This window comes from Lathyrus oleraceus, chromosome 3, assembly GCF_024323335.1.
Source record: "Lathyrus oleraceus cultivar Zhongwan6 chromosome 3, CAAS_Psat_ZW6_1.0, whole genome shotgun sequence".
Lineage (NCBI taxonomy): Eukaryota > Viridiplantae > Streptophyta > Magnoliopsida > Fabales > Fabaceae > Lathyrus > Lathyrus oleraceus.
In genome coordinates this window covers 240,217,273-240,243,414 of record NC_066581.1, presented here as the reverse complement: position 1 = coordinate 240,243,414, position 26,142 = coordinate 240,217,273, and the positions used below count along the sequence as shown (strand labels likewise).

The window sequence follows — 26,142 nt, the reverse complement described above, 5'->3', positions numbered from 1 at the left end:
CACCTCAATTTTCTTGCATATTCATGTTCATTGATCATCATTTAGTAGGAATCAAGCACTGGATTGAAGAAATTGGACAAGGATCATGCACACACCAAGCTTGAAGATGAACATGGAACTTGAAGATTAAGCTGCATACAAGTGGATTCAAGCATCAATTCGTGCATAAAGCTTCCATACACAAGCTTAGGAGTGGATCTGGACATTGCTGGAGCTTGAATCCAAGAAATCAGGTCACTGCTCTTCAAAGAGGTTAGAAATCGAATCTCACTATTCTTAATTCTATTGCCATGATCTTGTAGGTCTTTGAATGCTGATGATTCTGATAGTTGTAGAATTAAAAATGGATGAATATTGAATGAGTTACATGAATTTAAAGTTTGGTGCATGAATTTTCTTTCGTTCGATCCAGAGAATCTAGGGAGTTTTAGGTTGTTTGATTAGGATATTCGTGTTCCTCTCAACGAGACCTTTCCAACCATATAGGCCATGCTTGATTCTGGAAAAATTATTGATGATGCTCGCCGAAGTATGGCCGGAGAAGATGACCGGAAACACTGTTCCGGTCATCTGGTTCAGGCGCTAGGGTTTTCAACAGCGTGCGCGTTAACCGTTCCGTCCTCTGTTCGATCCTTGGCCCAGGCGTTTGAAAAATGCCATTTAATTTTTCACTTACCTCCAAACGCAGCGTTTGGCCTTGAATGCGCTTGTGACCGCTTGCTCCTGGGCTCGATTCCAGCGCTATGCATATTTTCCAAATTCCAATTAATCTTCCTGAGCGCGCTAGTAGTGACCTCATAGGCATTGGTTCGATCCTCCCTGATGCATGTTTCCATTTCATGTCCAATAATATTTTCCATTGCTTTTCAACTTTATTTCATTTTTTGTTCTTCAACTTGCAAAAATCACTAAAAATAGAAAACAAATCCAAATTGCTCTAAATTTTTTTCCACATGATTGTATGGATGTCTATTTTTTTTTTTTGGTGTGATTTTCCTGATTTGATTGTGGCTGGATTTTTAAATGTGTTTGTGTGATTGAACATGGTGCAAATGTGACATGTGGTGCTAATTGATTTGTGAAATGCTCATATTTGGTCCAATTACCTTGAAATTTGACATGCTCATTCATGACATGTAACATGATATTTTGGATTTTGTTTGGCATTTTTACCATTTAATCTCACTATTTTACACACATGGATATATGTTGCAACATTTGGTGTCATATTCTTGACCTTATACTTGTGCATTTTCATTCCTAGGTCATTTGATATCTTCTGGGCTTAATTTTTGGCATGATGCTTGTGTTTAACATGTTGATTTCACATAAAAAAATTCATGATCTTTGGATGCTTTTCTGTTTTAATATGGTTTTTCTCATTTGAATGTCCAATTGTGGTCACCATTGTGTGCCTATTGCCTTATCTTAATCATTAGATGGCCTTACCTTATGATTTGAGTCTGATCCTTTTTAGGACATGTTAATACTTGATTAAATATGCTTCATGTGGAATATTAGCTTCTGTTTTGGCTATTTGCTTTGCCTTTGACCCTAGTCTTGGTACTAGTGGTTTGTATTTCAGGTTCAAGCATCTAGCTCTAGTGGTTGATGTGATCTCATTACTTGAGATGAAAATTAATTTGTCCACTAACCTTTTTTGTGTTGTAGGTCCCTTGGTGATGAACTCACTTGAGTTGTTTACACATAGGACTTGTATTGTGTACATATTGGAAGAGAACCACTGTTGACTGTCTGTTTGGTTTTCTGAATATGATATTGACTGTTTGACTTTTGTACAGGTACATTAGTTGCTTTTAGCTCTTGCTTGAGCTTTGATTTGGTTGTGGTTGGTATACCACCTAGGTAATCACTCTCTAACTCCATGTAGTCTGGAAGCCCTGTCGTTTCTTTTGGCAGGCATTTGGCTGAAGTCCTCCTTAAGAGGCAATGACTGTGTATGTTTATATTTGTGCTGTAGACCTCCTTGTCGAGGCATGGTACTTAAGTCCTCCTAAGTGAAGAGGCAATTGACAGATAGAAGGGATTTGCAATCAATCCCCTGTTAATCGTTGAGTCGTTCATTATGCTCGCACTACGTGCTGATGCTCTTGAACCTAACCCAAGATCCTTGTGTATAGAGTCAGTCAAGTGGAGTAGGGTCCCTCATTCTGGATCCCCACGTTTTCATTGATTCAAGCTCACCCAGGCCAGGGTTAAGAGCTATGAGGTCTTATCCTCATTACCTTTCATCTGCTCACCCTGACGGTCAATTTCAGCGGTTAAGAGCTCCTCAGCACACCCCTGCGATGTTGGCTTGTTTGTCGAGGTTGATATGACCCCTTTGTAAGGCCCCATTTTTTTCCCTAAGATCCCTCATGGCATCATATCATATCATATCATTGTGCACCTTGCTTCCCTCCTAGTGGGTGGGTTATATTGTGAGTGTGGTTCTTGATCACCAAGCATGTATTGCATTTGTATATCATTGCTTTTCATTTGTTTAGTAACCCGAAAGTACAAAAATATTGTCATCTAACCTTGTTACTTGCAGATGAAGCAATCAACAGTCAATCAGTCAAGCAAGTCATTGAGCAATAGATGGTGGCCATTCTGAAGAATTTGGGCACCATGATCATTCATAAGAGATTCATATGAGTTATGACATCATGTGGAATCAAGATCTCAAGTGGAAGAGGCTTGAAATTCATCAAAGCATGGCTCAGTCAACCAAAACCCTAGCAAAGTCAACTGTGGTCAACTGTGCATTTAATCAGTGATTTGATGGTGGGAGATGGTTTGAGAGGTCTCATTCATGTCCATATAAGCCTCATATAACATGTCAAACATCAACATTGAGGAATTGGAGGTCAGACAAAAAGTTTCCAAAAATAGCAAGTGACCTGTAATTTCCAACTGCCAAAAATGGAAAGGTCTTCTCCTCAACTTTACATCATCAAGCAAGCTTCAAATCAAAATTTGTCCAACATGAAAGTTGAAGATCTTGCTCTTGCCTTTCCAAAAAGTCCAAGAACATCCATTTCTCATGTGTGGTTGGCAAGTTATGATCAAATCATTTTCAAAAAAAGTTGAACTTCAAGGAGGCATAACTCTTGAACCATTAAGCCAATTCATGTGATTCTTTTTTGAGAAAATCCCATTTGACATGCTTTATCATAATCCATCATTACATTTCATCAAAAATCATCACATAAAAAGGTCATTTTTCAAGTGAACCATTTAAATTGAAGAACAAAGTAAAGTTCGTAGATGATATCACTCTAGCGGTTGAAGTGATCAATGATGTATCGCTCAAGAGAATGGATGGTGGAAATTCTTTGATAAAGGATGTATTGTATATCCCCAAAATAAAGTGTAATCTTCTAAGTATCTGCCAATTTCTTGGGAAGGATTAGTATATTCATATGGAGAATAAGATGTTATGTGTTATGGATGCAAACAAAGTTTTTGTCCCAAAAGTTTCTATGGCTCCCAATAGAACTTTCAAAGTTGAGTTGAAGGTTATGGAGCATAGGTGTCATGCAACTGCAACTAGTAGAGAATAATTGTTATGGCATTATAGGGTTGGCCATCTCAACTTTAGAGATCTCAACGTCTTGAAAAGGAAAAAGATGGTCACCAGATTGCCATTGATCAACATACTAGCTGAAATTTGTCAAGACTGTGTGCAAACGAAGCAACATAAGGGAAAATTCAGCAAGGATGTAGGTTTTAGAACCAAGGTCACCTTGAGGTGGTGTATTCTGATGTGTGTGGACCGATGCAAGTTGATTCCATTGGTGACAATAGATATTTTATCACACTCATTGATGATCATAGTATAAAACCATAGGCGTACATAATCAAGAGAAAGGATGAGGTACTCAAAGTGTTTAAGAAGTTCAAGTCCATGGTTGAAAGGAAAAGCGGTCACAAAATCAAAGTTCTCAAAAACGGATGGTGGAGGAAAATATGTCTCAATTGAATTCGGTAGGTTTATTTGATAAAAATGGCATAATACATAAGGTAGTACCACCTTATATATCATAATAAAATAGTGTTTCCAAATGGAAGAATCACTCGATCATGAACATGGTGAGAAGAATGTTGAAAGGGAAGAACTTGCTGAAAGTGTTATGAGGAGAAGCAGTGTCCAGACCTGCATATTTGTTGAATACATTTCCAACAAATAAGCTTGAAAGTATTACACAAGAGGAAACATAGTCTGGATTTATATCGAATCTGAGTCACTTGAGAGTTTTCGATTTGGTATCATATCAGCATGTGCTAGGATAACTTAGAAAGAAGTTGGGTGATAATGGAGAATTGATGATTCTTATAGGGTATCACTCTACCGGTGGTTACAAAATATTTGATACAACAAATAAAAGGATCATGATTAGTAGGGATGTCATTTTCGACGAAATAAAAAAGTTGCAGTATAGTGCAACCGATTGTTATAATATCTCAACCAGTTACACTAATAAGAAATGCTTTCATGCAGTGCTGGAAGGTACATAACCAACCCCCATTGAAGACCAAATGAAAGAAAATGTTAGAATATCATCAAAGCAAAAAAGTTTTGAATTTGGTGAGAAAGAAAAATATAAAAAAAAAACTTGATGTAAAAAAGATTTTTATAACTTTATTTTTTATGTAGTATAAACCAAATAAGATAAAAACATTGCTGGCTATGGGAAATTCTTTGATAAAGGATGTATTGTATATCCCCAAAATAAAGTGTAATCTTCTAAGTATTAGCCAATTTCTTGGGAAGGATTAGAATATTCATATGGAGAACAAGATGTTATGCGTTATGGATGCAAACAAAGTTTTTGTCCCAAAAGCTTCTATAGCTCCCAATAGAACTTTCAAAGTTGAGTTGAAGGTTATGGAGCATAGGTGTCATGCAATTGCAGCTAGTAGAGAATAATTGTTATGGGATTATAGGGTTGGCCATCTCAACTTTAGAGATCACAACGTCTTGAAAAGGAAAAAGATGGTTACTAGATTGCCATTGATCAACATACTAGCTGAAATTTGTCAAGACTGTGTGCAAACGAAGCAACATAAGGAAAAATTCAGCAAGGATGCATGTTTTAGAACCAAGGTCACCTTGAGGTGGTGTATTCTGATGTGTGTGGACCGATGCAAGTTGATTCCATTGGTGACAATAGATATTTTATCACACTCATTGATGATCATAGTATAAAACCATGGGCGTACGTAATCAAGAGAAGGGATGAGGTACTTAAAGTGTTTAAGAAGTTCAAGTCCATGGTTGAAAGGAAAAGTGGTCACAAAATCAAAGTTCTCAAAAATGGATGGTGGAGGAAAATATGTCTCAAATGAATTTGATAGGTTTTGTGATCAAAATGGCATAGTACATAAGGTAGTACCACCTTATATATCACAATAAAATAGTGTTTCCAAATGGAAGAATCGCTCGATCATGAACATGGTGAGAAGAATGTTGAAAGGGAAGAACTTGCTGAAAGAGTTATGAGGAGAAGCAGTGTCCAGAGCTGCATATTTGTGGAATACATTTCCAACAAATAAGCTTGAAAGTATTACACAAGAGGAAACATAGTCTGGATTTATACCGAATATGAGTCACTTGAGAGTTTGTGGTTCGGTATCATATCAGCATGTGCTGGGATAACTTAGAAAGAAGTTGGGTGATAATGGAGAATTGATGATTCTTATAGGGTATCACTATACTTATGGTTACAAAATATTTGATGCAACAAATAGAAGGATTAAGATTAGTAAGGTTGTCATTGTCGACGAAATAGAAGAGTTGTGGTAGAGTGCAACCGATTGTTAAAATATGTTAACCAATTGCACTAATAAGAAATGCGTTCATGCAGTGTTGGAAGATACAGAACCAGCCCCCGTTGAAGACCAGATGGAAGAAAATGTTACAAGATCATCAAAGCAAAAAAGTTTTGAATTTGGTGAGAAAGAAAATTATAAAAAAACTTGAAGTAGAAAATAATTTTATAAAATAATTTTTAATGTAGTATACAATAATTGATAAAAAAAATGTTGTTGGCTATGGGGTTCAAACCCACATACACTTCTGTATGCATATCTTATAGCTTATGCCTTAATCTCTGCAAGTGAGGTTCTAAATAAAGAACCTATAGACTATAAGGAAGTTTATGAGGAGTCGAAATAAGACTGCAATCAATTTGGCAAAGAATATGATAGCACATGGACGAAGCAAGCACATCGAAATGAGGTTTCATTATCTTCGAGAGCAAGTTGCAAAAGGAAAGTTGAATCTTGAACACTGCAGAAATGAAAATCATATTGCAGACATCATGACGAAAGGAGTGCAGATCGAAGTGTTCAAGAAGTTAAGATTTATGATGAATGTGGATAGCTTAGGCATAATAAATTAGGTGGTGTGTTGAATTGTAATTCCTTGTGTCGAAGAAGGTTGTTCGACAGAGGGAAGGAAGTGTCGAAACATTTATGTCAAAATGTCGAAGCAGGTTGCTCGACAAAGATTTTGACTTAGGCTTATTTTGTAATTTTAGCTGAATTAGATTAGTTAGAGTTTTTGCTTAGAGAGCAAGCAAACACAACCTATAAATAGAGAGTAACCCATTTTAAATGAAGAAATATTAATTTTGAAATAAACTATTAAAGTAAAATAAAAAATGAAACATATCCTTAATTAATTATTATTTTGTTGACACAGTAAAATCAGAAATGGTCTTTCTACCCGATTGCTAAAAAATATTCCACATTCCACCAACTGTTGTTGACAATAGATGGTGTGTTAATTTAAAATCAAAAGGTAAATTTGCTGAAGATAATGCATAGATAATCAAGTCGTTAGTTGTTTATTTACTGGGAAACTTTGAAATGGTCTTTCAATTATTCCTTGTGTTGGGACGAATGTGAAACAATTATTATAAAAATTATGTCTAAGGAAGTAAGACAAAGTCTATTATACTGATCTTAATTTGATTTATGAAGAATGATTCATTATCTAATACTAAATTAATTACGGTAAACTTCAATTGCAACCCACTTCAACGTTTCAACCTTATAAATACCAAGATTTACATGCAACAAAAATCAATTCTCACAAGCAAACAATAATTTACATAAAAAGTGAGTTGCAAAATGAAGGTCCTTTACTTCCTTGTTACCATCTTGGCTTTGGCATCTTCTCCTTCCTTTGCTTATGACCCTAGTCCTCTCCAAGACTTTTGTGTTGCAATTCAAGATCCCAAAGATGCTGGTATTTATATATTCTTCATAAATCTTTTTTTAATTAGCTTGTGTTAAGAATTTACTCTATTCTAACTATATCTTGATGATTTGTAGTATTTGTGAATGGAAAGTTCTGTAAAGACCCTGCGTTAGTTAAAGCTGAAGATTTCTTCGAACATGTTAATCCTGGAAATACCTCAAACGCATTAGGCTCTCAAGTGACTGCAGTCACTGTAGATCAACTATTCGGACTAAACACACTCGGCATATCTTTGGCTCGCATTGATTTTGCACCTAAGGGTTTAAATCCACCCCACACTCACCCTCGAGGCACTGAGATCCTTATAGTTCTTGAAGGCACCCTTTATGTTGGATTTGTCACTTCCAATCAAGATAAAAATCGTCTCTTCACCAAAGTGCTCAACAAGGGTGATGTATTTGTGTTTCCTATCGGTCTCATCCACTTTCAACTAAATGTGGGATATGGTAATGCCGTTGCAATTGCTGGACTTAGCAGTCAAAATCCAGGAGTTATTACTATTGCAAATGCGTTGTTCAAATCTAATCCCCCTATTTCTGACGAGGTTCTTACCAAAGCTTTTCAAGTAGATAAGAGCATCATTGATTATCTTCAAAAGCAGTCTTGGTACGACAACAACTAATTCGAGAACATAATAAATCAATTTATTCAGTATGGATAATTGATTTATGGTCTTCAATCACATCCTGCAATCAACCTTCCCTACTTTCTTCTTCTTATTATTGTTAATAAATAAAATGTATTGTCTTTTATTTGAACATGTGGTTATTTTATTTTGAGTTTCATTTGGTTCAATAATAGATTGTTTTGAGGATTTTTGTAAGCTAATAATTTTCTATCCCAATGGTGATCATTATTTTGAATTATTAATGACTCTTATCCGACTATAAGTTAAACTACATACTAACAATAATTTATTTTTACCATTTTGATTTAGTTTTTAGAAAATTCGTTACGAATATTAATATTATAATTTTCACAATAATTTATTTCCATGAGAATAAGAAATAATACTCAAATCTTTTCTTAATAAATGAGATGATACATGAAGTTGAAGTCCTGAGTATTTACCCTATACATGTTTACTTTTCTTTGAACATGAGTGTGGATGCTCATGTTTTGGAAGATTTTCAGGAAATAGTTATGATTTGAGACATTGTGACTGCCTTTTGAGATTATTAACTTTTGATTCAATATATCTTCTTAATGTACATCAACAAGTACACGGTACATACCTATCATTATAGTAACGCATTTTCCAAATTTTTCAGAGGTGAGGACGACTTTCATAAGTATCATGGCATCATAAATGCTACAAATTGTTTTAGCAATGTGTTTTTCATAGATTTGAAGCATGTGAGTTCAATGATAAAGATCCGTATATTCTTCGATATTCATAACAACATTTGGAAATTGAATGGATAGTTGAAAAATGAAAGAAATACTTAGCTTGAAATCGGTAAGAAATAAGCTTGTGTGTGAACATGTGAATTTTAAAAAATAAAGTCTCATACTACAATTTAGTAGTGCTTATATACAATAGATTGGCCTCTTATGGTGTGTCCCAAAAGTATTCAATTTTAGTAATTGAATAAGTAAGAACTAGGATGTTTTGTCTTGGTCGTGCCGTGGTTGATTGTCTGCCTTGCACAATTTTGGATAGTGATGCAAAACTTCTTAAAGAGAGCAACCTAGTTTACGACTTGACCCAATAATTTCTTATGTGCCAGATTTCCAAAATCGAAAAACAAGAATCATAATACCTTTTCAAACTGACATGGCTATCGAAGAAATTATTAGTACTTCTGATGTTGCCTCTTATAAGCCATTCAAGTTTGAGGGATGTCATTTTAAATGTTAGAAACCAAAAATATGTTTTTTCTTAACCATCAAAAAGTTTGTCAACTTTTTGACCGATAACATTTCTGTCGTTCTTTATGGATCAAATGCGCAAATTAACGACAAGTAATATGTGGATTTAGATGGAATTGTTATTTCTGATTAATCTAAATCTGCTGCACAAATTAAAGAAAAGGATTTACAATTTAGGAAAGAAATCAATTCATGGAAAGAGAATGATTATCTATGTAAAAAATATATTCTTAATGAACTCACAAAATGTAACCGGACCTAACACTTAGTAGACTTGCCTCTTGGTTGCAAATCAATTGGCTATATTAGTTTATAAAAGAAACTAAAACCTGATGGAACAATTGATAAATACAAAGCTCACCTTATGGCCAAAGCTTTAAGACAAAGAGAAAATATAGATTTCTTCGATACTTTTTCTATGGTCACTAGAACTTTCATCGATTAGGACTCGAATTGAGAATGACTTTTATTACTTCTATTTATAAATTAATAGTATACTAAATGAATGTTAAAAACTTCTTTTAAATGGTGACTTAGAAGAAGAAACATATATGGACCAATTGGATGTGTTTGTGATTCATGGATAAGAAAACAAGGTATGTAAGTTAGATAAGTCTAATATGGTCTAAAATAGGCACCAAAGCAAAGGTATGAAAACATTGATAATTTAATAATATCAAATGGGTAGAAAGTGATTGAAAGTTACAAATGTGAAAAATTATAATTTGCATTATCATATGTCTCTATGAAGACAAATTACTCATATTTAGATCAAACATTCGGTCTGTGAATATTGTGAAATCACTGTTGTGCAACAACTTTGATATGAACGACCTTGGAGAAGTCAATGTTATTATTACAATCAAGTCACTTTATCTAGATGAATTACTCATATTTAGATCAAACATCGATGTTATGAATGTTGTGAAATCACTATTGTGCAACAACTTTGATATGAAAGACCTTGGAGAAGTCAATTGGATTCTTGGAATCAAGATTACTAGATCCGAGAAGGGAATATATTCTGATCAATATCACTGTGTGGAGAAGATTTTAAATATATATAATTACTTTGATTGTAAATTTGCCTGTATACACCATATGATCCTATTGTAAAATGATTTAAGAACACTGGTGATACTGTGAGACAAACTAAGTATGCGAGCATCATTGACAGACATAAGTATACCACTGATTGTACTATACCTAACATGGATAATTTGAATAACTTTTTCCGCAAGGATATATTATTTTTTATTACATTTGGATTATATTTTTATAGGAAAAATGTCAAGTAAGATGTCTCGAAAGTTATTGAGGACATACTGGCTATGTGTTTCTCTACTACTTATGATAGATTCCAGATTTTATGATTTAGTGACGGTTGATTTTTTCAATACTTTATAGATTTGTGTTTAAAAGATTTTGGTTAGGAAATGGATAATATTTAGAATCATAATGAAAAGACTTAGTTGGATTTGAATTGATAGAAAATATTTAATTGGATATGCTTGAAGAAAATATTTAATTGGATATGCTTTGAAGAAAATATTTGGTTTAATCCAAGATTTTCCTGATGAGGATTTTCAAGGATATTGATTGAGGATTTAATTAAACAAATATTGCATGAATTAGTCAATTAGATTTGTTTAATTACAAGATTTTGATTTTCATTTAAGGAGAAGATTTCCAATTTCTATTAAAGATGATTTATAGTTTGTTTATATTTTGGAAGAATTTTTATTTTGTATTCTTTACTTGAGAGTTTGGATTAGTAGTTTGTTTATAGTTCTGAATAGTTTAATAAACATATTATGAATTTCTATTAAAGATGATTTATAGTTCATTCTATTTTGGAAAAGACAATTTTGGATTTGTTTTAATGAAGATTCAAAATTGGCTATAAGAAAGATTCATGGAAAGCAATATGTTAAGTAAAATGTGTGACATCATGTCTCGAACTGCTTGCTTGGCACGCAAGTTTGATTGAAGATTATATCACTATTTTGAGTTTTGTTTCTTTTTTTGTCCAATTAGAGACATGAGTGTGTTAGCATGTGTTTGGATTTGGAAATGAGTTATAATCAAGAGATTTAGATTAATTTTAGATGAGATCAATAAAGATTTTAAATCAACATTTCTGAAAATTGATCTCATGTGTTTTTGGAGGCTCAAATGTTCTCAACTCCAAACCCTATTGGGATTTCAATATGGACTTTTGTTACTATTTATAAAGGCAATCTCATTTGTAAAGTCTTAGACCTCAATAGAAAATATTTACTATATTTTTTAGCATTAAATCTAAATCAAGCAAACAATGTTTTGAATTGTATTACAGATTTTATCTTTCATATTTATAGCTGGATAAACACTTGGGAGAGTGCTAGAGAGAAATAAGAGGCGTCTCATATTCAGGGGAGTCATAACTTGTAATTCACAAGTAGTTTTAGGAAAAGAGGCATTGAACTGGGTGGATTCAAATCAGACTAATTTGTACTTCTAACTATTAAGAGGAATTTCCTTTCATTGGATAAACTCAATCCAGACGTAGTTTATTTTGCACCGAGTTGGGTTGTTAACTCCTATGTTATTTATATTATGCCTGTATTTATCTTTTACGCATTTAAATTGTCATGCACATTGTCCCAACATTGGGTCTGACATCTTGCCATCCGTAGAACTGAAATTCAATTAGCATCAGAGCAGGCACCCTGTTCTGTTTCGGTGTGTTCTATGGTTTTATATTGTTCAAAAAGGAGAATTCCAAAGAAAGAGGACCAGTTAGTCGACCAACAATTCTTGGTGGTACTAAGAATCCTTAAAAGATTGTATCTGAAGAAAAGTATGAAGATTATGAAGACCTAGTAGAATATAATACTGAAGATAATCTCATGCTTGATAAGATCTTGAGAAAGGTTATGAGAAGACTGGACATGAGTTCTGGGAATAATGTCTTTACAAATGTCAAAGATAATTAGCAACATAATTTCAAGAGGGGTAACTTTAAGCATAAAGGAAAATATGGTGAAAGACAAAACCTCTATCGTTCTTATAGAGGAAAAGAGATACAATGTCATGAATGTAAAGTTTTTTGACATATTCAAGTTGAATGCCTAAGTTTTCTAAGGAAAAAAGCAAAATCTGCAATGTCATTAATGATAATATAGATGAAGAAAGTTTATCTAATCAAGAAAACAATGTTGTGACTTTCACTACTCACATAAAAAACATGAGAGGTGTTAAATATATTTGTGTGCCATCCAACTCAAATAATATATGTGTTACTCCTATTCAGAAAAAAAAAAATCACAATATCAAGTAACAAGTCTCAACATCATGTCAAACATAGTTACTAACGCACTAATTTTTTCTACACCAAACTCCCTTGGGTTTGTCATTATTGTGGTCGACATGGTCATATTCCACCATACTATTATAAATTTTATGGTAGACAACCATATCATCAAGGTTTCTTGTCAGTAAGATTGTTATTTTGATAATAGATGCTCTAGACACATGATAGGAGAAAGAAACTATATGAATAATATTAATTTCTATTTCAACAATTATGTTACATTTGGTGATGGGGATAAAATATTTTTTTTGAAAAAAGGAAGTTAGAGTATCCTGGTCTTCCTTGCATTAACAATGTTTTACTTGTTGATGGTCTCACTGGTAACCTCATTACCTTCAGCCAACTTTGGGAATAAAAGTTATGTGTCAAGATCTATAGTATGGAGTGCACAATTACAGATAAACAACATAATCAACTTATCATATCTCTAAAATTGTTAAGAAAATTAATAAACATAAAGCTAGGAGAAATAAATATGTAGGGAGAAAGATGATTACTTCTAACACGGTAGAGAAAAATGTTGAAAATTATGTAACTGACATCATGCATGGATGAAATTATAGATAAAGAAACTAAGTTGTGGCACACAAAAAATAGTCTCTTAGATCTCATAAGTATAAGGATGATTGTCTCAGAAATGATAATCATATGTATTCCTGATCTCAAAATTGAAGAAGGTAAACTTTTGGTGATTGTCAAGTTGGGAAGAAAACCAAGATGTCACATAAGACCTTTCAACATCTTACTCATGTTTCTGAATTACTTCATATGGATGTTATGGGACCTATAAAAAATGAGAATCTTGGAGAAAAGGGATATCTCTTTGTCTATGAGGATGACTACTCCATATTTGAGTTAATTCGTGAGAAGTATGATACCTTCGCTATTTTTGAAGCTATTTTCCATCACTTATAACATGAAAAAGGAGAATAAATTTCCAAGATCATTTGCACTCGAAGAGGTCAGGGAAGAGAACTTGAGAGATTTAACTTCTACTTGTTCTTCACCACTAAAGGGTTTGCTTATTAGCTTTTTACTCCCTTCTCACCCCGATAAATTGGGATTGTCAAAATGAAGAACTGTACTTAGCAAGAATGGTGAGAGTCATGATATATGCCATAATACTTCCTAATGGTTTTCCTTCACATTTATTTTTGGGATTTGATTAATAAAAAACATGATATTGTGTCTGCTGAAGATGAAATTGGTATCGAGAAAATGTCCTACACATTGATCTTCACAATATTCCACATTTTGATGAGTTTGATCTTGTTGCTGGTAAAAATATTCATGATTTCCCGCTCACGTATGGGCTTGTGAGAAGTCATATACTTAAAGTTCTTATGCATTAATATAAGGCCTTACAGGAAATAATTGCTACTACCCGTACCAGAAAGTGTGAGGTTGAAGGTCTTATTCAAATGTTGAATTAAAAGGATGTTGGTACGTCATCTTCTCAAGCTGTTGTACAAGATGCATAGAAATATGTTGAGACATTGGGTATGGATGAAAACCTGTAAAGTAGAGTGATAAAGGATGTTTTTGGGTTATTCCATAAATAGCAGGGCATATATAGTGTTTAAGAAGCGCACAAAATCTCTAATAAAATCTTTAAAACTCATTTTTAATGATGTTCAAACTAAAGTTACTCCCTATGAAGATGAATATTTTGATCTCACTAGTCATAATGTTGAACAAGGTGTTGCAGACAATATAGGAAACAATGTGCAGTCTGTTGAAGAAGATGGAAATTTAGATGATGATAATGATGATGCTACTAAAAGAAATGAACCATCAACAAGTATTATGAAGAATCATCATATTGAAAACTTTATATGATATCTAGATGGATGTTTCAACACACGGAGAAAAGATCCATAAGAGCTTCTTCATTTTTAAAGAAATTAATTATGGGAACTTGTTCCTAGACCAAATTCTGCTAATACCATTGTGAAAATGGATTTACAAGAATAAGTATGATGAAATGAGATTGTTATTAGAAAAGCATGACTTCTAATAGAATGCTATGCTCAAATTGAGGGGTTTGACTTTGATAAATATTTTTCTCATATTTCCCGTCTTAAAGCCATCATATTATTACTAGGAGTATCTTCTCTCATAAACTTCAAACTTTACCAAATGGATGTGAAAAGTTCCTTACTCAATAGGTACTTGAATGTAGAAATCATTGAGGATGTGAATGATGTCAATGACATGGATGGTGTCATTGAGAAGAGTGATCATGTGGAAGTCATCAAGGATATTGGTAATGATGACAAAACATGGATGATGTCATTTTGAAATACAATAGGAATCTTATGATAATTCATATTTATGTTGACGACATTATATTTCAAGGGATGTCAAGTAAGATGTTATATGATTTTGTTCAACAAATGCAAGCTGAATTCGAGATGAGCATGGTAGGTGAACTTACTTACTTTATTTGTTTTCAAGTAATTCAAATGAAGGATGACATTTTTTTTCCTCAAAGTATATATGCTAGAAATATTATGAAGAAATATGGCTTGATAAATAGTAGGCACAAATGTACACCTACCGCCACTCATGTCAAGCTCTCTAAAGATAAACAAGGTGTGATTGTTGATCAAAGCCTCTACAAAATTATAATTGGTAGCCTTTTGTGTCTCTCTGCCATTTGTCCGACAATTAATTTATATTGGTGTTTGTGCTGACTCTCAAGAAAATCCTAAGATTGTTCATCCTACTCAAGTCAATAGAATCATAAAGTACATAAGTGGAACATCTGACTATGGTCTTTTATACTCTTTCAATACCAACTCTTTGCTAGTTGGATATTGTGACATTGGCTAGGAAGAAACATAGTATATTGTTATTGGAAGTAGTTGGGCTCAACCATTATAGAGGAAACAAATGCTCAAAGAATATAATGTGACACAAGTTCTTATGACATAATATTGTGACAACTTGAGTTCCATATCTAAAAATCATGTTCAACACATAAGAACAAATCATTTAGATATTTGTAATCAATTTGTCAAGGAACTAGTAAAGATAAAACGACTACCCTTGAGCCTGTTCGAACAGACAATCAACTAGTTATTATATTCATAAAAGCTCTTGATGGTGTCCAATTTGAGAATCTCCTATCAGCTTTAGGCCATTGCATTATCAACTTATAGGAATTATTGAAAGTATGGGTGAGTTTTCTTTCTTGGGCATACTGGAACCTTTATTGGCACACAAATTCCATTAATAATCTCACTTTCATATTTGAGCAAAACAAAGCGAAGTTATTGTGTTTAAATTTTCAAAAAGACTATATTTTTCCGTTTTTTCTTCTGCGCTTCAAACCAATATTTAAGTCCTCAAATTCATCTGCAAAGTTCTTGATTCAATCTGAAAGAATGGTAGACGAACAAAAAAGTATGAACACTTAAGGTAATGCAAAGAAGACATCAAAGAAGAAAATGCATGAAAAAAATTGTAGTTTTGAAAGCTTGTGAAGTTCGTATGAAATGGACAACTATTAGAGGAAAGGCATATGGTAAGTTCAGAGGTGTGTCTACTCTCGTCAAGCCTAAGGATGTTCAAGTTAAAACCTCTTAAACATTTATCTTGAGTGATACTATTGTACTATTGACAACAATAAAGTTGTTATTGATACAAGATATGCCTTAAATGATTGTGATAATTCTCCTCTTAAGAATGTGATTGATGTTATCGTGAATGTTGTGGTTCTCACCGTTGAAATTGATCCTGATAACCCCATGCATGATTCCTTCACTCACTTTAAACATAAAGAGGTCGGTTGCAATATTAATGTCTACAATGATGCCACTAAAGATGGAAATGAAGATACTAGTGAAGATCTCAATGAGGATGGGTTTGTAATTAATATTAATAATAATGATAGTGATGATATCTATGATGACATTGCTGATGGGATTTATGATGTTAGAAAATTCACCAAAAAAGGAAAGTAGACTGCTTATAGCATTGTAGAGCATGATGTTAATGAACTTGTCACTAACATATTTGATTTCATAGATGACAATGGGGAGATTAATGAGTATGTTGTAAAGTGTGTTAGAATGTCTATTGAAGGAAAAAAAAGCTTCCCAAGAGCACTCCACATGTTCCTTTTGAAAATGTTTCTTTTAATTATGAAGAAAGTATAGTCAAATGGAATTTTGTTTATCATATGAGGATTACTCTTGATAAAGAACTCTATGCTGAAACACTGAAGTTCAGTGAAATTATGGAGCTTCTTAGTGAGGATTGGTTGTTGAAGATGGTGATACATTTTTGATCTTGTTATCCTAAGTTGGTGAAAGAGTTTGTGGCTAAGATTTCTATTGGGTTCTTCTATTTATTTTTTGTTGAAAAGAATTATCTTATTAATGGTGAGGATGAAGTTAGTACTTCTTCTGGATTGCTGAATTTTAGTTACAAATTGTTTGTTAGGAAACATGTCTTTTACATTAGTCCTTCCAATATTATTGTTATTGATGAATCTAGTTTAGCTGGTTATTAAGATATGCTTAATGTCACACATATGTTTGGGCCGTTGAAAAGTTTCTTTCTCAAGGCATTTACTTGTGAAGCCAAGGCTTTGCATTAAATCATTGTCATATCCACTGTCAGAAAATGTGTTTGTGAATTCCTTATTAGGAATGTTGAGTATCATACCATCCATCTACCTATTGATATTCCCTCATTAATCTATGGTATTATGAGTTCTAAAAAGAAAGATATTGCTAATTGTGAATGTCTCGAAAGTTGTTGAGGACATCTTGTCTATGTGTTTCTCTATACACTATTTTTGGAAGGGTTGATTTTAGTTCGTTTGATTCTACGATTGATTCCAAATTTTGTGATCCAATAATGGTTGATTTATTCAAGATTTTACAAATTTGTGTTGTAAATATTTTGGTTAAAAAGTGATAATTATTAGAATCATATTGAAAGTTTTTAATTTGATTTTCATTGTTTGAAAATATTTAATTAGATGTGCCTTGAAGAAAATATTTAATTGGATATGCTTTGAAGGAAATATCTGGTTTAGTCTAATATTTTGGTTAAGTACATTTGCAAATACATTAATTGATGATTTAATTAAACAAATATTGCATGAAGAGATTCCACTAGATATTTTTTAATTACAAGATTTGGATTTGCATTTAATAAGTTTTTATTACAAGGTTTGAATTTGTATTTAATTAGACTGCTTTCATGGCATGCATGGTTGATTGAAGATTATATTGCGCCTTTGAGTTTTGTTTCCTTTTCTGTCCAATCAGAGATTTGATTATGTTAGCATGTGTTTGGATTTGGAAAATAATTATCCTAAATTTGTTTTTAGCAAGATTGCATTTGGTGTTCTTATTTGTTTAGGATTTGTATAAATCTAGGATCTCAATCATCATAATGAAGATTTAATTGATCATGTGCATTTTGTTTAAAGGAAGATGTAGATGTTTTTGATTGGCTGCATTTTGTGTTAAAACACTTACTGTACTCTGATGTCTGGACTGATGTCATGACATGCTTGAGTAGTATGCTGCAGGATTAGCTAATACAGGATTTACTGAATGTCAAACTGAATGTTATGACATTCATTCCTGACCGCAGATACTGAACTATAGGCTAGTTGGTTTTTCTGTTATAGTTCAGTATTTATTTCAAGCTATTTTTCAGGAGAATAACAGACCTGGCACATAGCCTATTGTCTGGATATCAAACTGAATGTTATGACATTCATTCCTGACAACAGATACTGAACTATAGGCTAGTTGGTTTTTCTGTTATAGCTCAGTATTGAGTTCAGTCTGTTTTTCAGGAGAGTAACAGACCTGGCACATAGCCTATTTACTGAATGTCAAACTGGATGTTATGACATTCATCCATGACAGCAGACACTGAACTATAGAATAGTTGGTTTTTCTGTTATAACTCAGTATTGAGTTCAGTCTGTTTTTCAGGAGAGTAACAGACCTGGCACATAGCCTATTGTCTAAATGTCAAACTGAATGTTATGACATTCATCCTTGACAGCAGATACTGAATTTTAGGCAGGTTGGTTTTTCTGCTACAGTTCAGTATTTATTTCAGTCTGTTTTTCAGGAGAATAACAGACCTGGCATATGGCCTATTGTCTAAATGTCAAACTGAATGTTATGACATTTATCTCCGACAGCTGATACTGAATTATAGACTGGTTGGTCTTTCTGTTACAATTCAACATTTAGTACAGTCTGTTTTCAGGAGAATAACAGACCTAGCATATGGCATATGTTCTAGACGTCAAACTGAATGTTATGACATTCATTCCTGATAGCATATGCTAAAGTGTAGGATGGTTTGTTTTTCTGTTTCAGTATTTTTCTCAGGCTATTTTTCAAGAATCTAACAGCTGAGCTAAAATCCAGGAAACTAACAACTGAGCTACAATTAATGGACCTAACAAATAGCCTATTTGTTAGCACCCTAATATGTGGAAATTAGGTTAACTTGCTTAACCTTATTTTTAGGAAATACAAGTACAAGGCCCAAGTGCTGCAATATAAAAGGATGGCAATCCTACTTTCAGCAACTCAGGGATTTTGAAGTGTGAAGCTTTAAATACATCATTGTATTTCATAGCTGTATTTTTATTGTGTTTTGTATTAGGTTGTATTTGTGAGCCAAGCAATTATCACCTAGATGATTGCATTGGACTAGGGTGTTCATTGAGTTGTAAGTGTTGTGTCACTCTAAGCTTTTAAGCGTGAGTGCTGTGTATCTTGATTAAAGCTGTTAAGCACAATCAAGAGTTGTTTGAAGTATTACTTCGCCATTGACTTTAAACTAATTAAAGGTTGTAATCACTGTGGTGATTGAGGGGGAGTGAGTAGGAACTCTGGTCTTAGTTTAAGATTGAAATTGCATTGGGTAGGTATTAAGTGATAGGATTAAACAGATGGTTTAAGGCCTGAATTAATACTGTTAATAGTGGATTTCCTCCCTGGCTTGGTAGCCCCCAGACGTAGGTGTGTGTGACACCGAACTGGGTAAACAATTCCTTGTGTTATTTACTGCACTTACATTTACCTGATGTTTACATTCCTGTCTGTGCAGAATCGGATGTCATAACATCCTGTGTGACATCGATAGTCTGTTAACTAGAATTTCAATTGGTATTAGAGCAGGCACCCTGCCTGTTAATTTCTGGGTGAGATCTAGGGACGTTACTTTCTAGTACCATGGACAAGGATGTAGGATACTCAAATAGACCACCCATGTTGGATGGTTCTAACTATGATGACTGGAAACCTCGTATGATAGCCTTCTTGAGGTCTCTAGATAGCAAGGTCTAGAGAGCTGTCAACAAAGGATGGGAACATCCAACGAAGACAGGTAAAGATGGAATCATTTTGCAAATTCCTGAAGAAGAGTGGGACAAGGAGCAAGAGGCACTAGCCCTTGGAAACTCTAAGGCCTTGAATGCATTGTTCAATGGAATAAATAAGAACATTTTCAGACTGGTTCATCACTGTGAACTGGCTAAAGAAGTTTGGGATACTCTCAAAAAAACTCATGAAGGTACCTCCAAGGTGAGGATGTCTAAACTTCAGATGCTGACCACCAAGTTTGAAAATCTGAGGATGAAAGAGGATGAGACCATTCATGACTTCCACATGAATATTCTTGAAATTGCCAACACTTCTGGTGGCTTAGGAGAGAAAATGGCTGAAGAAAAACTTGTAAGAAAGATTCTCAGGTCATTGCCAAAGAGATTTGCCATGAAGGTCACCGCTATAGAAGAGGCTCAAGATATCTGCAATATGAAGGTTGATGAGCTTATTGGTTCTCTCCAAACTTTTGAAATGGGCTTGTGTGAGAATGTTGAAAAGAAGAACAAAAGCATAACTTTTGTACCTAATACTGAAGAGGATTCAGAAGAAGGAAGTACTGGAGGTGATGAAAGCATATCAGAAGCCATAGCCATGCTTGGGAGACAGTTCAACAAGTTCATAAAGAAGATTGATAAAAAAGGCAGACCAAATGTCAAGAACATTTCGTCTGACATCAGGAAAAGATCAACATCTGAAGAAAAGTTCAACCAAGGCAAGGGAATCCAGTGTCATGGATATGAAGGTTTTGGACACGTTAGAGCCGAATGTCCTACTTATCTCAAGATGCAAAAGAAGGGACTATCTGTCACCTGGTCTGAAGGAGACTCTGAGAGTGAATCAGAAGGAGAATCTGCTAAACATGTCACTGCACTAACAAGTGTTTGTGCCTCTGATGATGACTCAAGTGGAGATGAACTTGCTGCTTCATATAAAGAGTTATGTGTCAAAAGTGCAGAAGTGTGTATACAAGGAGAAAAGCAGAAGAAACTCATCAAGGAGCTGGAGGATGAGAAAAAGAAGCATCTGACAGTCATAGATGGTCTAAATGGTGAGATAACCTTGCTGACCTCCAAGCTAGATCAAATGACAAAATCCATCAGAATGCTGAATAAAGGAACTGACACGTTGGAAGAGATTCTAAAGGTGGGACAAAAGTCAGGAACCATGTCTGGTTTAGGCTTTGTTAAGAAATCCTCAGCTGAACTCAAACGCTCAAAGGCTGAAGTTCAGAAACTCAAGCAGAAGTCACAACCAATGTCTCAACATCAGGGAACCAGGATGAGTAACCATCAAAAGAAGAAATTTCAGATATGGAGATGTCACTACTATGGTAGATTTGGTCATATAAAAGCCTTATGCTACAGGTTGCATGGTTATCCTAACCAAACCCCTCATGTCAGACCTAAGCATAAGGCATCTAAGCATAATGCCCCCATCAAGAAACGACAATGGGTTGCTAGGTTAGATCACACAGCTCTAAGGGCATCTACCAGAGAAGACTGGTACTTTGATAGTGGCTGCTCAAGACATATGACTGGTATGGAGAATTTATTGGTGGATATACAACCTCACACTACCAGTTATGTGACCTTTGGTGATGGTGCTAAAGGAAAAATCAAAGGTGTTGGTAAGCTGGACAGTTATGGAGTTCCAGAACTGAATAATGTGCTGTTAGTAAAAGGACTAACTGCTAATCTCATCAGCATAAGCCAGCTGTGTGATCAAGGTTTCTATGTTCAGTTCACTAAGGAATTATGTGTTGTGACGAATGGAGATAATCAGGAAGTTATGAGAGGATCCAGATCCAAAGATAACTGCTATCTATGGGAACCTAAAGTCTCAAACTACTCCTCAATTTGCTCCTCAGCCAAGGAAGAACAGGATGTGAAGTTGTGGCATAGACGTCTTGGTCATCTTCATTTAAGGGGAATGAAAAAGATCATATCAAAGGAAGCAGTTAGAGGAATTCCAAAGCTGCTTATTGATGAAGGAAGAGTCTGTGGAGAATGCCAGGTTGGCAAGCAAACCAAGATGTCACATCCTAAGCTGGGACATCCTACAACATCCAAAACTCTGGAACTTTTGCACATGGACTTAATGGGACCTATGCAGGTTGAAAGTCTGGGTGGAAAGAGATATGCCTATGTAGTTGTTGATGACCATTCCAGATACACATGGATAAGCTTCATCAGAGAAAAATCAGATGCATTTGATGTCTTCAAAGATCCGTGCATCAGACTTCAAAGGGAAAAGGATAGTTGTGTTGTCCGAATTAGGAGTGACCATGGGACAGAGTTTAAAAATTCCAAGTTTGATGAGTTCTGCTCATCTGAAGGGATAAGTCATGAGTTTTCCTCACCTATTACTCCTCAGCAAAATGGGATAGTTGAAAGGAAAAATAGAACTATTCAAGAATCTGCCAGAGCTATGATTCATGCAAAGAAGCTTCCTATGCACTTTTGGGCTGAAGCTATGAATACAGCTTGCTATGTTCACAATAGAGTTACCTTGAGAAAAGGAACCTCTTCCACTCTGTATGAAATATGGAAAGGCAGAAAACCCACTGTGAAGTACTTTCATATCTTTGGAAGCAAATGTTACATTCTTACAGATCGTGAATAGAGAAGGAAAATGGACCCCAAAAGTGATGGGGGTATATTCCTAGGATACTCAACTAACAGCAGAGCCTACAGAGTGTTCAACTCCAGGACCAATGTCCTGATGGAATCCATAAATGTGATTGTGTATGATAAATAGGAAGGAGCCAATGCCATGGAGGATGTTGGAACATTCCTTGAGACTTCAACAGACATACCAGTCAAGACTGAAGAGGTACAGGAAACTCCTCCTGAATGTGAGGTAGATGCATCCAACAAGGTGCCCTCTATCAGAATTCAGAAAGACCACCCTAAGGATCTTATCATAGGGGATCCTAACAGTGGTGTGACTACCAGATCAAGGGAGAATAGCTCAAATTCCTGTTTTGTATCCAAGGTTGAACCAAAAAATGTGAAAGAAGCCCTGACTGATGAATATTGGATCAATGCCATGCAAGATGAACTGGAGCAGTTTAAAAGGAATGAAGTTTGGGAGTTAGTTCCACGACCTGAAGGGACTAACATCATTGGTACCAAGTGGATCTACAAGAACAAGTCTGATGAGAAAGGAGTCATCACTAGAAATAAAGCAAGACTAGTGGCACAAGGATATACTCAAGTTGAAGGGGTTGATTTTGATGAGACTTTGGCACCAGTTGCAAGGCTGGAATCAATAAGATTGTTGTTAGGTGTTGCCTGCATTCTGAAGTTCAAATTGTTCCAAATGGATGTGAATAGTGCCTTTTTAAATGGCTACTTGAATGAAGAAGTCTATGTGGAACAACCTAAAGGGTTTTGTGATCCTAACCTCCCAAAACATGTGTACAAGTTGAGGAAAGCCTTGTATGGGTTGAAGCAAGCTCCTAGAGCTTGGTATGAAAGGTTGACAGAATTTCTGACCTCTAATGGGTACAGAAAAGGAGGGATAGATAAGACCTTGTTTGAGAAGGATGAAGATGGCAAAATCATGATTGCCCAAATTTATGTGGATGATATTGTCTTTGGTGGAATGTCAGAGCAAATGGTGAAACATTTTGTTCACCAGATGCAATCTGAGTTTGAAATGAGTCTGGTTGGGGAATTGACTTATTTTCTTGGACTGCAAGTTAACCAAATGGAGGATTCTATGTTTCTCTCCCAAAGAAAATATGCCAAGAACATAGTTAAGAAGTTTGGTATGGTTAATGCTAGTCACAAAAGAACTCTTGCACCTACTCATTTAAAATTAACCAAAGATGAAGGAGGTCCCAGTGTTGATCAATGCTTGTATAAAAGCATGATAGGTAGTCTACTATATCTAACTGCCAGTAGACCTGATATTTCCTATGCAGTTGGTGTGTGTGCTAGATACCAAGCAGAACCCAAAGTGAGTCACTTAAATCAAGTTAAGAGAATTCTCAAGCATATCAATGGGACTTGTGACTATGTTATGCTATACTCTCATGGCTCTGAGCCTGTTTTATCTGGGTATTGTGATGTTGATTGGGCTGGGAGTGTTGATGACAGAAAAAGCACATCAGGAGGATGTTTCTTCTTGGGAAACAATCTCATATCGTGGTTCAGCAAGAAGCAGAACTGTGTATCATTGTCCACGGCAGAAGCTGAGTACATTGCAGCTGGAAGCAGTTGTTCCCAACTGGTATGGATGAAACAGATGCTGACTGAGTACAATGTCTCTCAAAATGTCATGACATTGTTCTGCGACAATCTCAGTGCCATCAATATTTCAAAGAATCCTATCCAACACAGCAGGACCAAACATATTCACATTAGACATCACTTCATCAGAGATCTGGTTGAAGACAAAGTGATTACCTTGGAACATGTAACTACTAAACTATAACTTGCTGACATATTCACAAAGGCTTTGGATGCTACTCAGTTTGAAAATTTAAGGGGCAAATTGGGAATATGCCTCTCTGAGGATTTATAGCAACCAAGGATGTTAGGAATGTATTGTTTAATATCTCTAACTATTAAACAATTGAAAGTGTGCTCTGATTGGTCCATAGATCATAACTATTTCACTTGCAGCAAGTGTGTTAACAAGATGTTAAGGGGATATCCTAACATGAGACAGCTTATGTACCTGCTGGAGTTCAAGAACGTGTTCATGCAGGAGTGGCTCAAGATGTCAGACTCAAAGTCATGGCATCTGATATGGGTGTACCTGCTGTGAAGCAAGAGTGTGTGTCTACTTGATCAAAGCTGTGAAGCAAGATCAAGTGGGTGGTGTCTTGATCAAAGCTGTAAAGCAAGATCAAGAGGGGGTATTCTTGATTGAAACTATGAAGTAAAATCAAGATTGTGTTTCTGAAAATTGTGTGTAATTTTATTTTGTTTTGGTCTGTAATTTTAAGTGTTGCTTTGGAAACATTTTTGACAAAACGGGGGAGTAACACCTGTGCCCCAGGACAACAGATTTGCTATGTGCTTGAACAGATATTGAAGATCCTCTAATCCAGAGGTTTTGCTATAGCTTGATGTTCACCTTCTATGTGTGATGAGTGTGAGTGTGTTGTTGTGTGGTGCGGTTTGAAGTTTTTATTTAACTTCTATGTGTGCTGTTGTTTGAAGTTTTTATTTAACTTCTATGTCTGATGAGTGTGGTGTTATTCTGAGTGTATTAGCTATGTTAATTTCTCTGCTTGGATGTGTGTTTTCCGCTGCTGTGAACTTTGTTGTGATGCCAAGTTGTTTTAGCCAAAAATTTGCCAAAGGGGGAGTTTGTAGATGTTTTTGATTGGCTGTATTTTGTGTTAAAACACTTACTATACTCTGATGTCTGGATTGATGTCATGACATGCTTGAGTAGTATGCTGCAGGATTAACTAATACAGGATTTACTAAATGTCAAACTGAATGTTATGACATTCAATCCTGACAGCAGATACTGAACTATAGGCTAGTTGGTTTTTCTGTTATAGTTCAGTATTTATTTCAGGCTGTTTTTCAGGAGAATAACAGACCTGGCACATAGCCTATTGTCTGGATGTCAAACTGAATGTTATGACATTCATTCCTGACAGCAGATACTGAACTATAGGCTAGTTGGTTTTTCTGTTATAGCTCAGTATTGAGTTCAGTCTGTTTTTCAGGAGAGTAACAAACCTGGCACATAGCCTATTTACTGAATGTCAAACTGGATGTTATGACATTCATCCATAACAGCAGATATTGAACTATAGAATAGTTGGTTTTTCTGTTATAGCTCAGTATTGAGTTCAGTCTGTTTTTCAGGAGAGTAACAGACCTGTCACATAGCCTATTTACTGAATGTCAAACTGGATGTTATGACATTCATTCCTGACAGCAGATACTGAACTATAGGCTAGTTGGTTTTTCTATTATAGCTCAGTATTGAGTTCAGTCTGTTTTTCAGGAGAGTAACAGACCTGGCACATAGCCTATTGTCTGAATGTTAAACTGAATGTTATGACATTCATCCTTGACAGCAGATACTGAATTATAGGTAGGTTGGTTTTTCTACTACAGTTCAGTATTTATTTCAGTCTGTTTTTCAGGACAATAACAGACCTGGCATATGGCCGATTGTCTAAATGTCAAACTGAATGTTATGACATTTATCTCTGATAGCTGATACTGAATTATAGACTGGTTGGTCTTTCTGTTACAGTTCAGCATTTAGTACAGTCTATTTTTCATGAG

At 34.9% G+C, this 26,142-nt stretch overlaps 1 protein-coding gene across 1 annotated transcript; it reads left to right on the top strand.

Annotated features, from left to right (window-relative positions):
- The first annotated feature begins 7,032 nt into the window (after positions 1-7,032).
- On the top strand, positions 7,033-8,136 carry LOC127126598 (germin-like protein subfamily 1 member 7). Its single transcript, XM_051055550.1, has 2 exons — positions 7,033-7,258; positions 7,345-8,136. The coding sequence occupies exons 1-2, from the start codon at positions 7,141-7,143 to the stop codon at positions 7,890-7,892; spliced, it is 666 nt and encodes a 221-aa protein (XP_050911507.1). The 5' UTR covers positions 7,033-7,140; the 3' UTR covers positions 7,893-8,136.
- Positions 8,137-26,142: the final 18,006 nt, after the last annotated feature.

Excerpts from the sequence above, each read along its gene's own strand:
- LOC127126598 (XM_051055550.1), top strand. The coding sequence starts at position 7,141 with ATGAAGGTCCTTTACTTCCTTGTTACCATCTTGGCTTTGGCATCTTCT. Across the intron at positions 7,259-7,344 it reads TCAAGATCCCAAAGATGCTG|TATTTGTGAATGGAAAGTTC; the intron begins GTATTTATATAT and ends GATGATTTGTAG.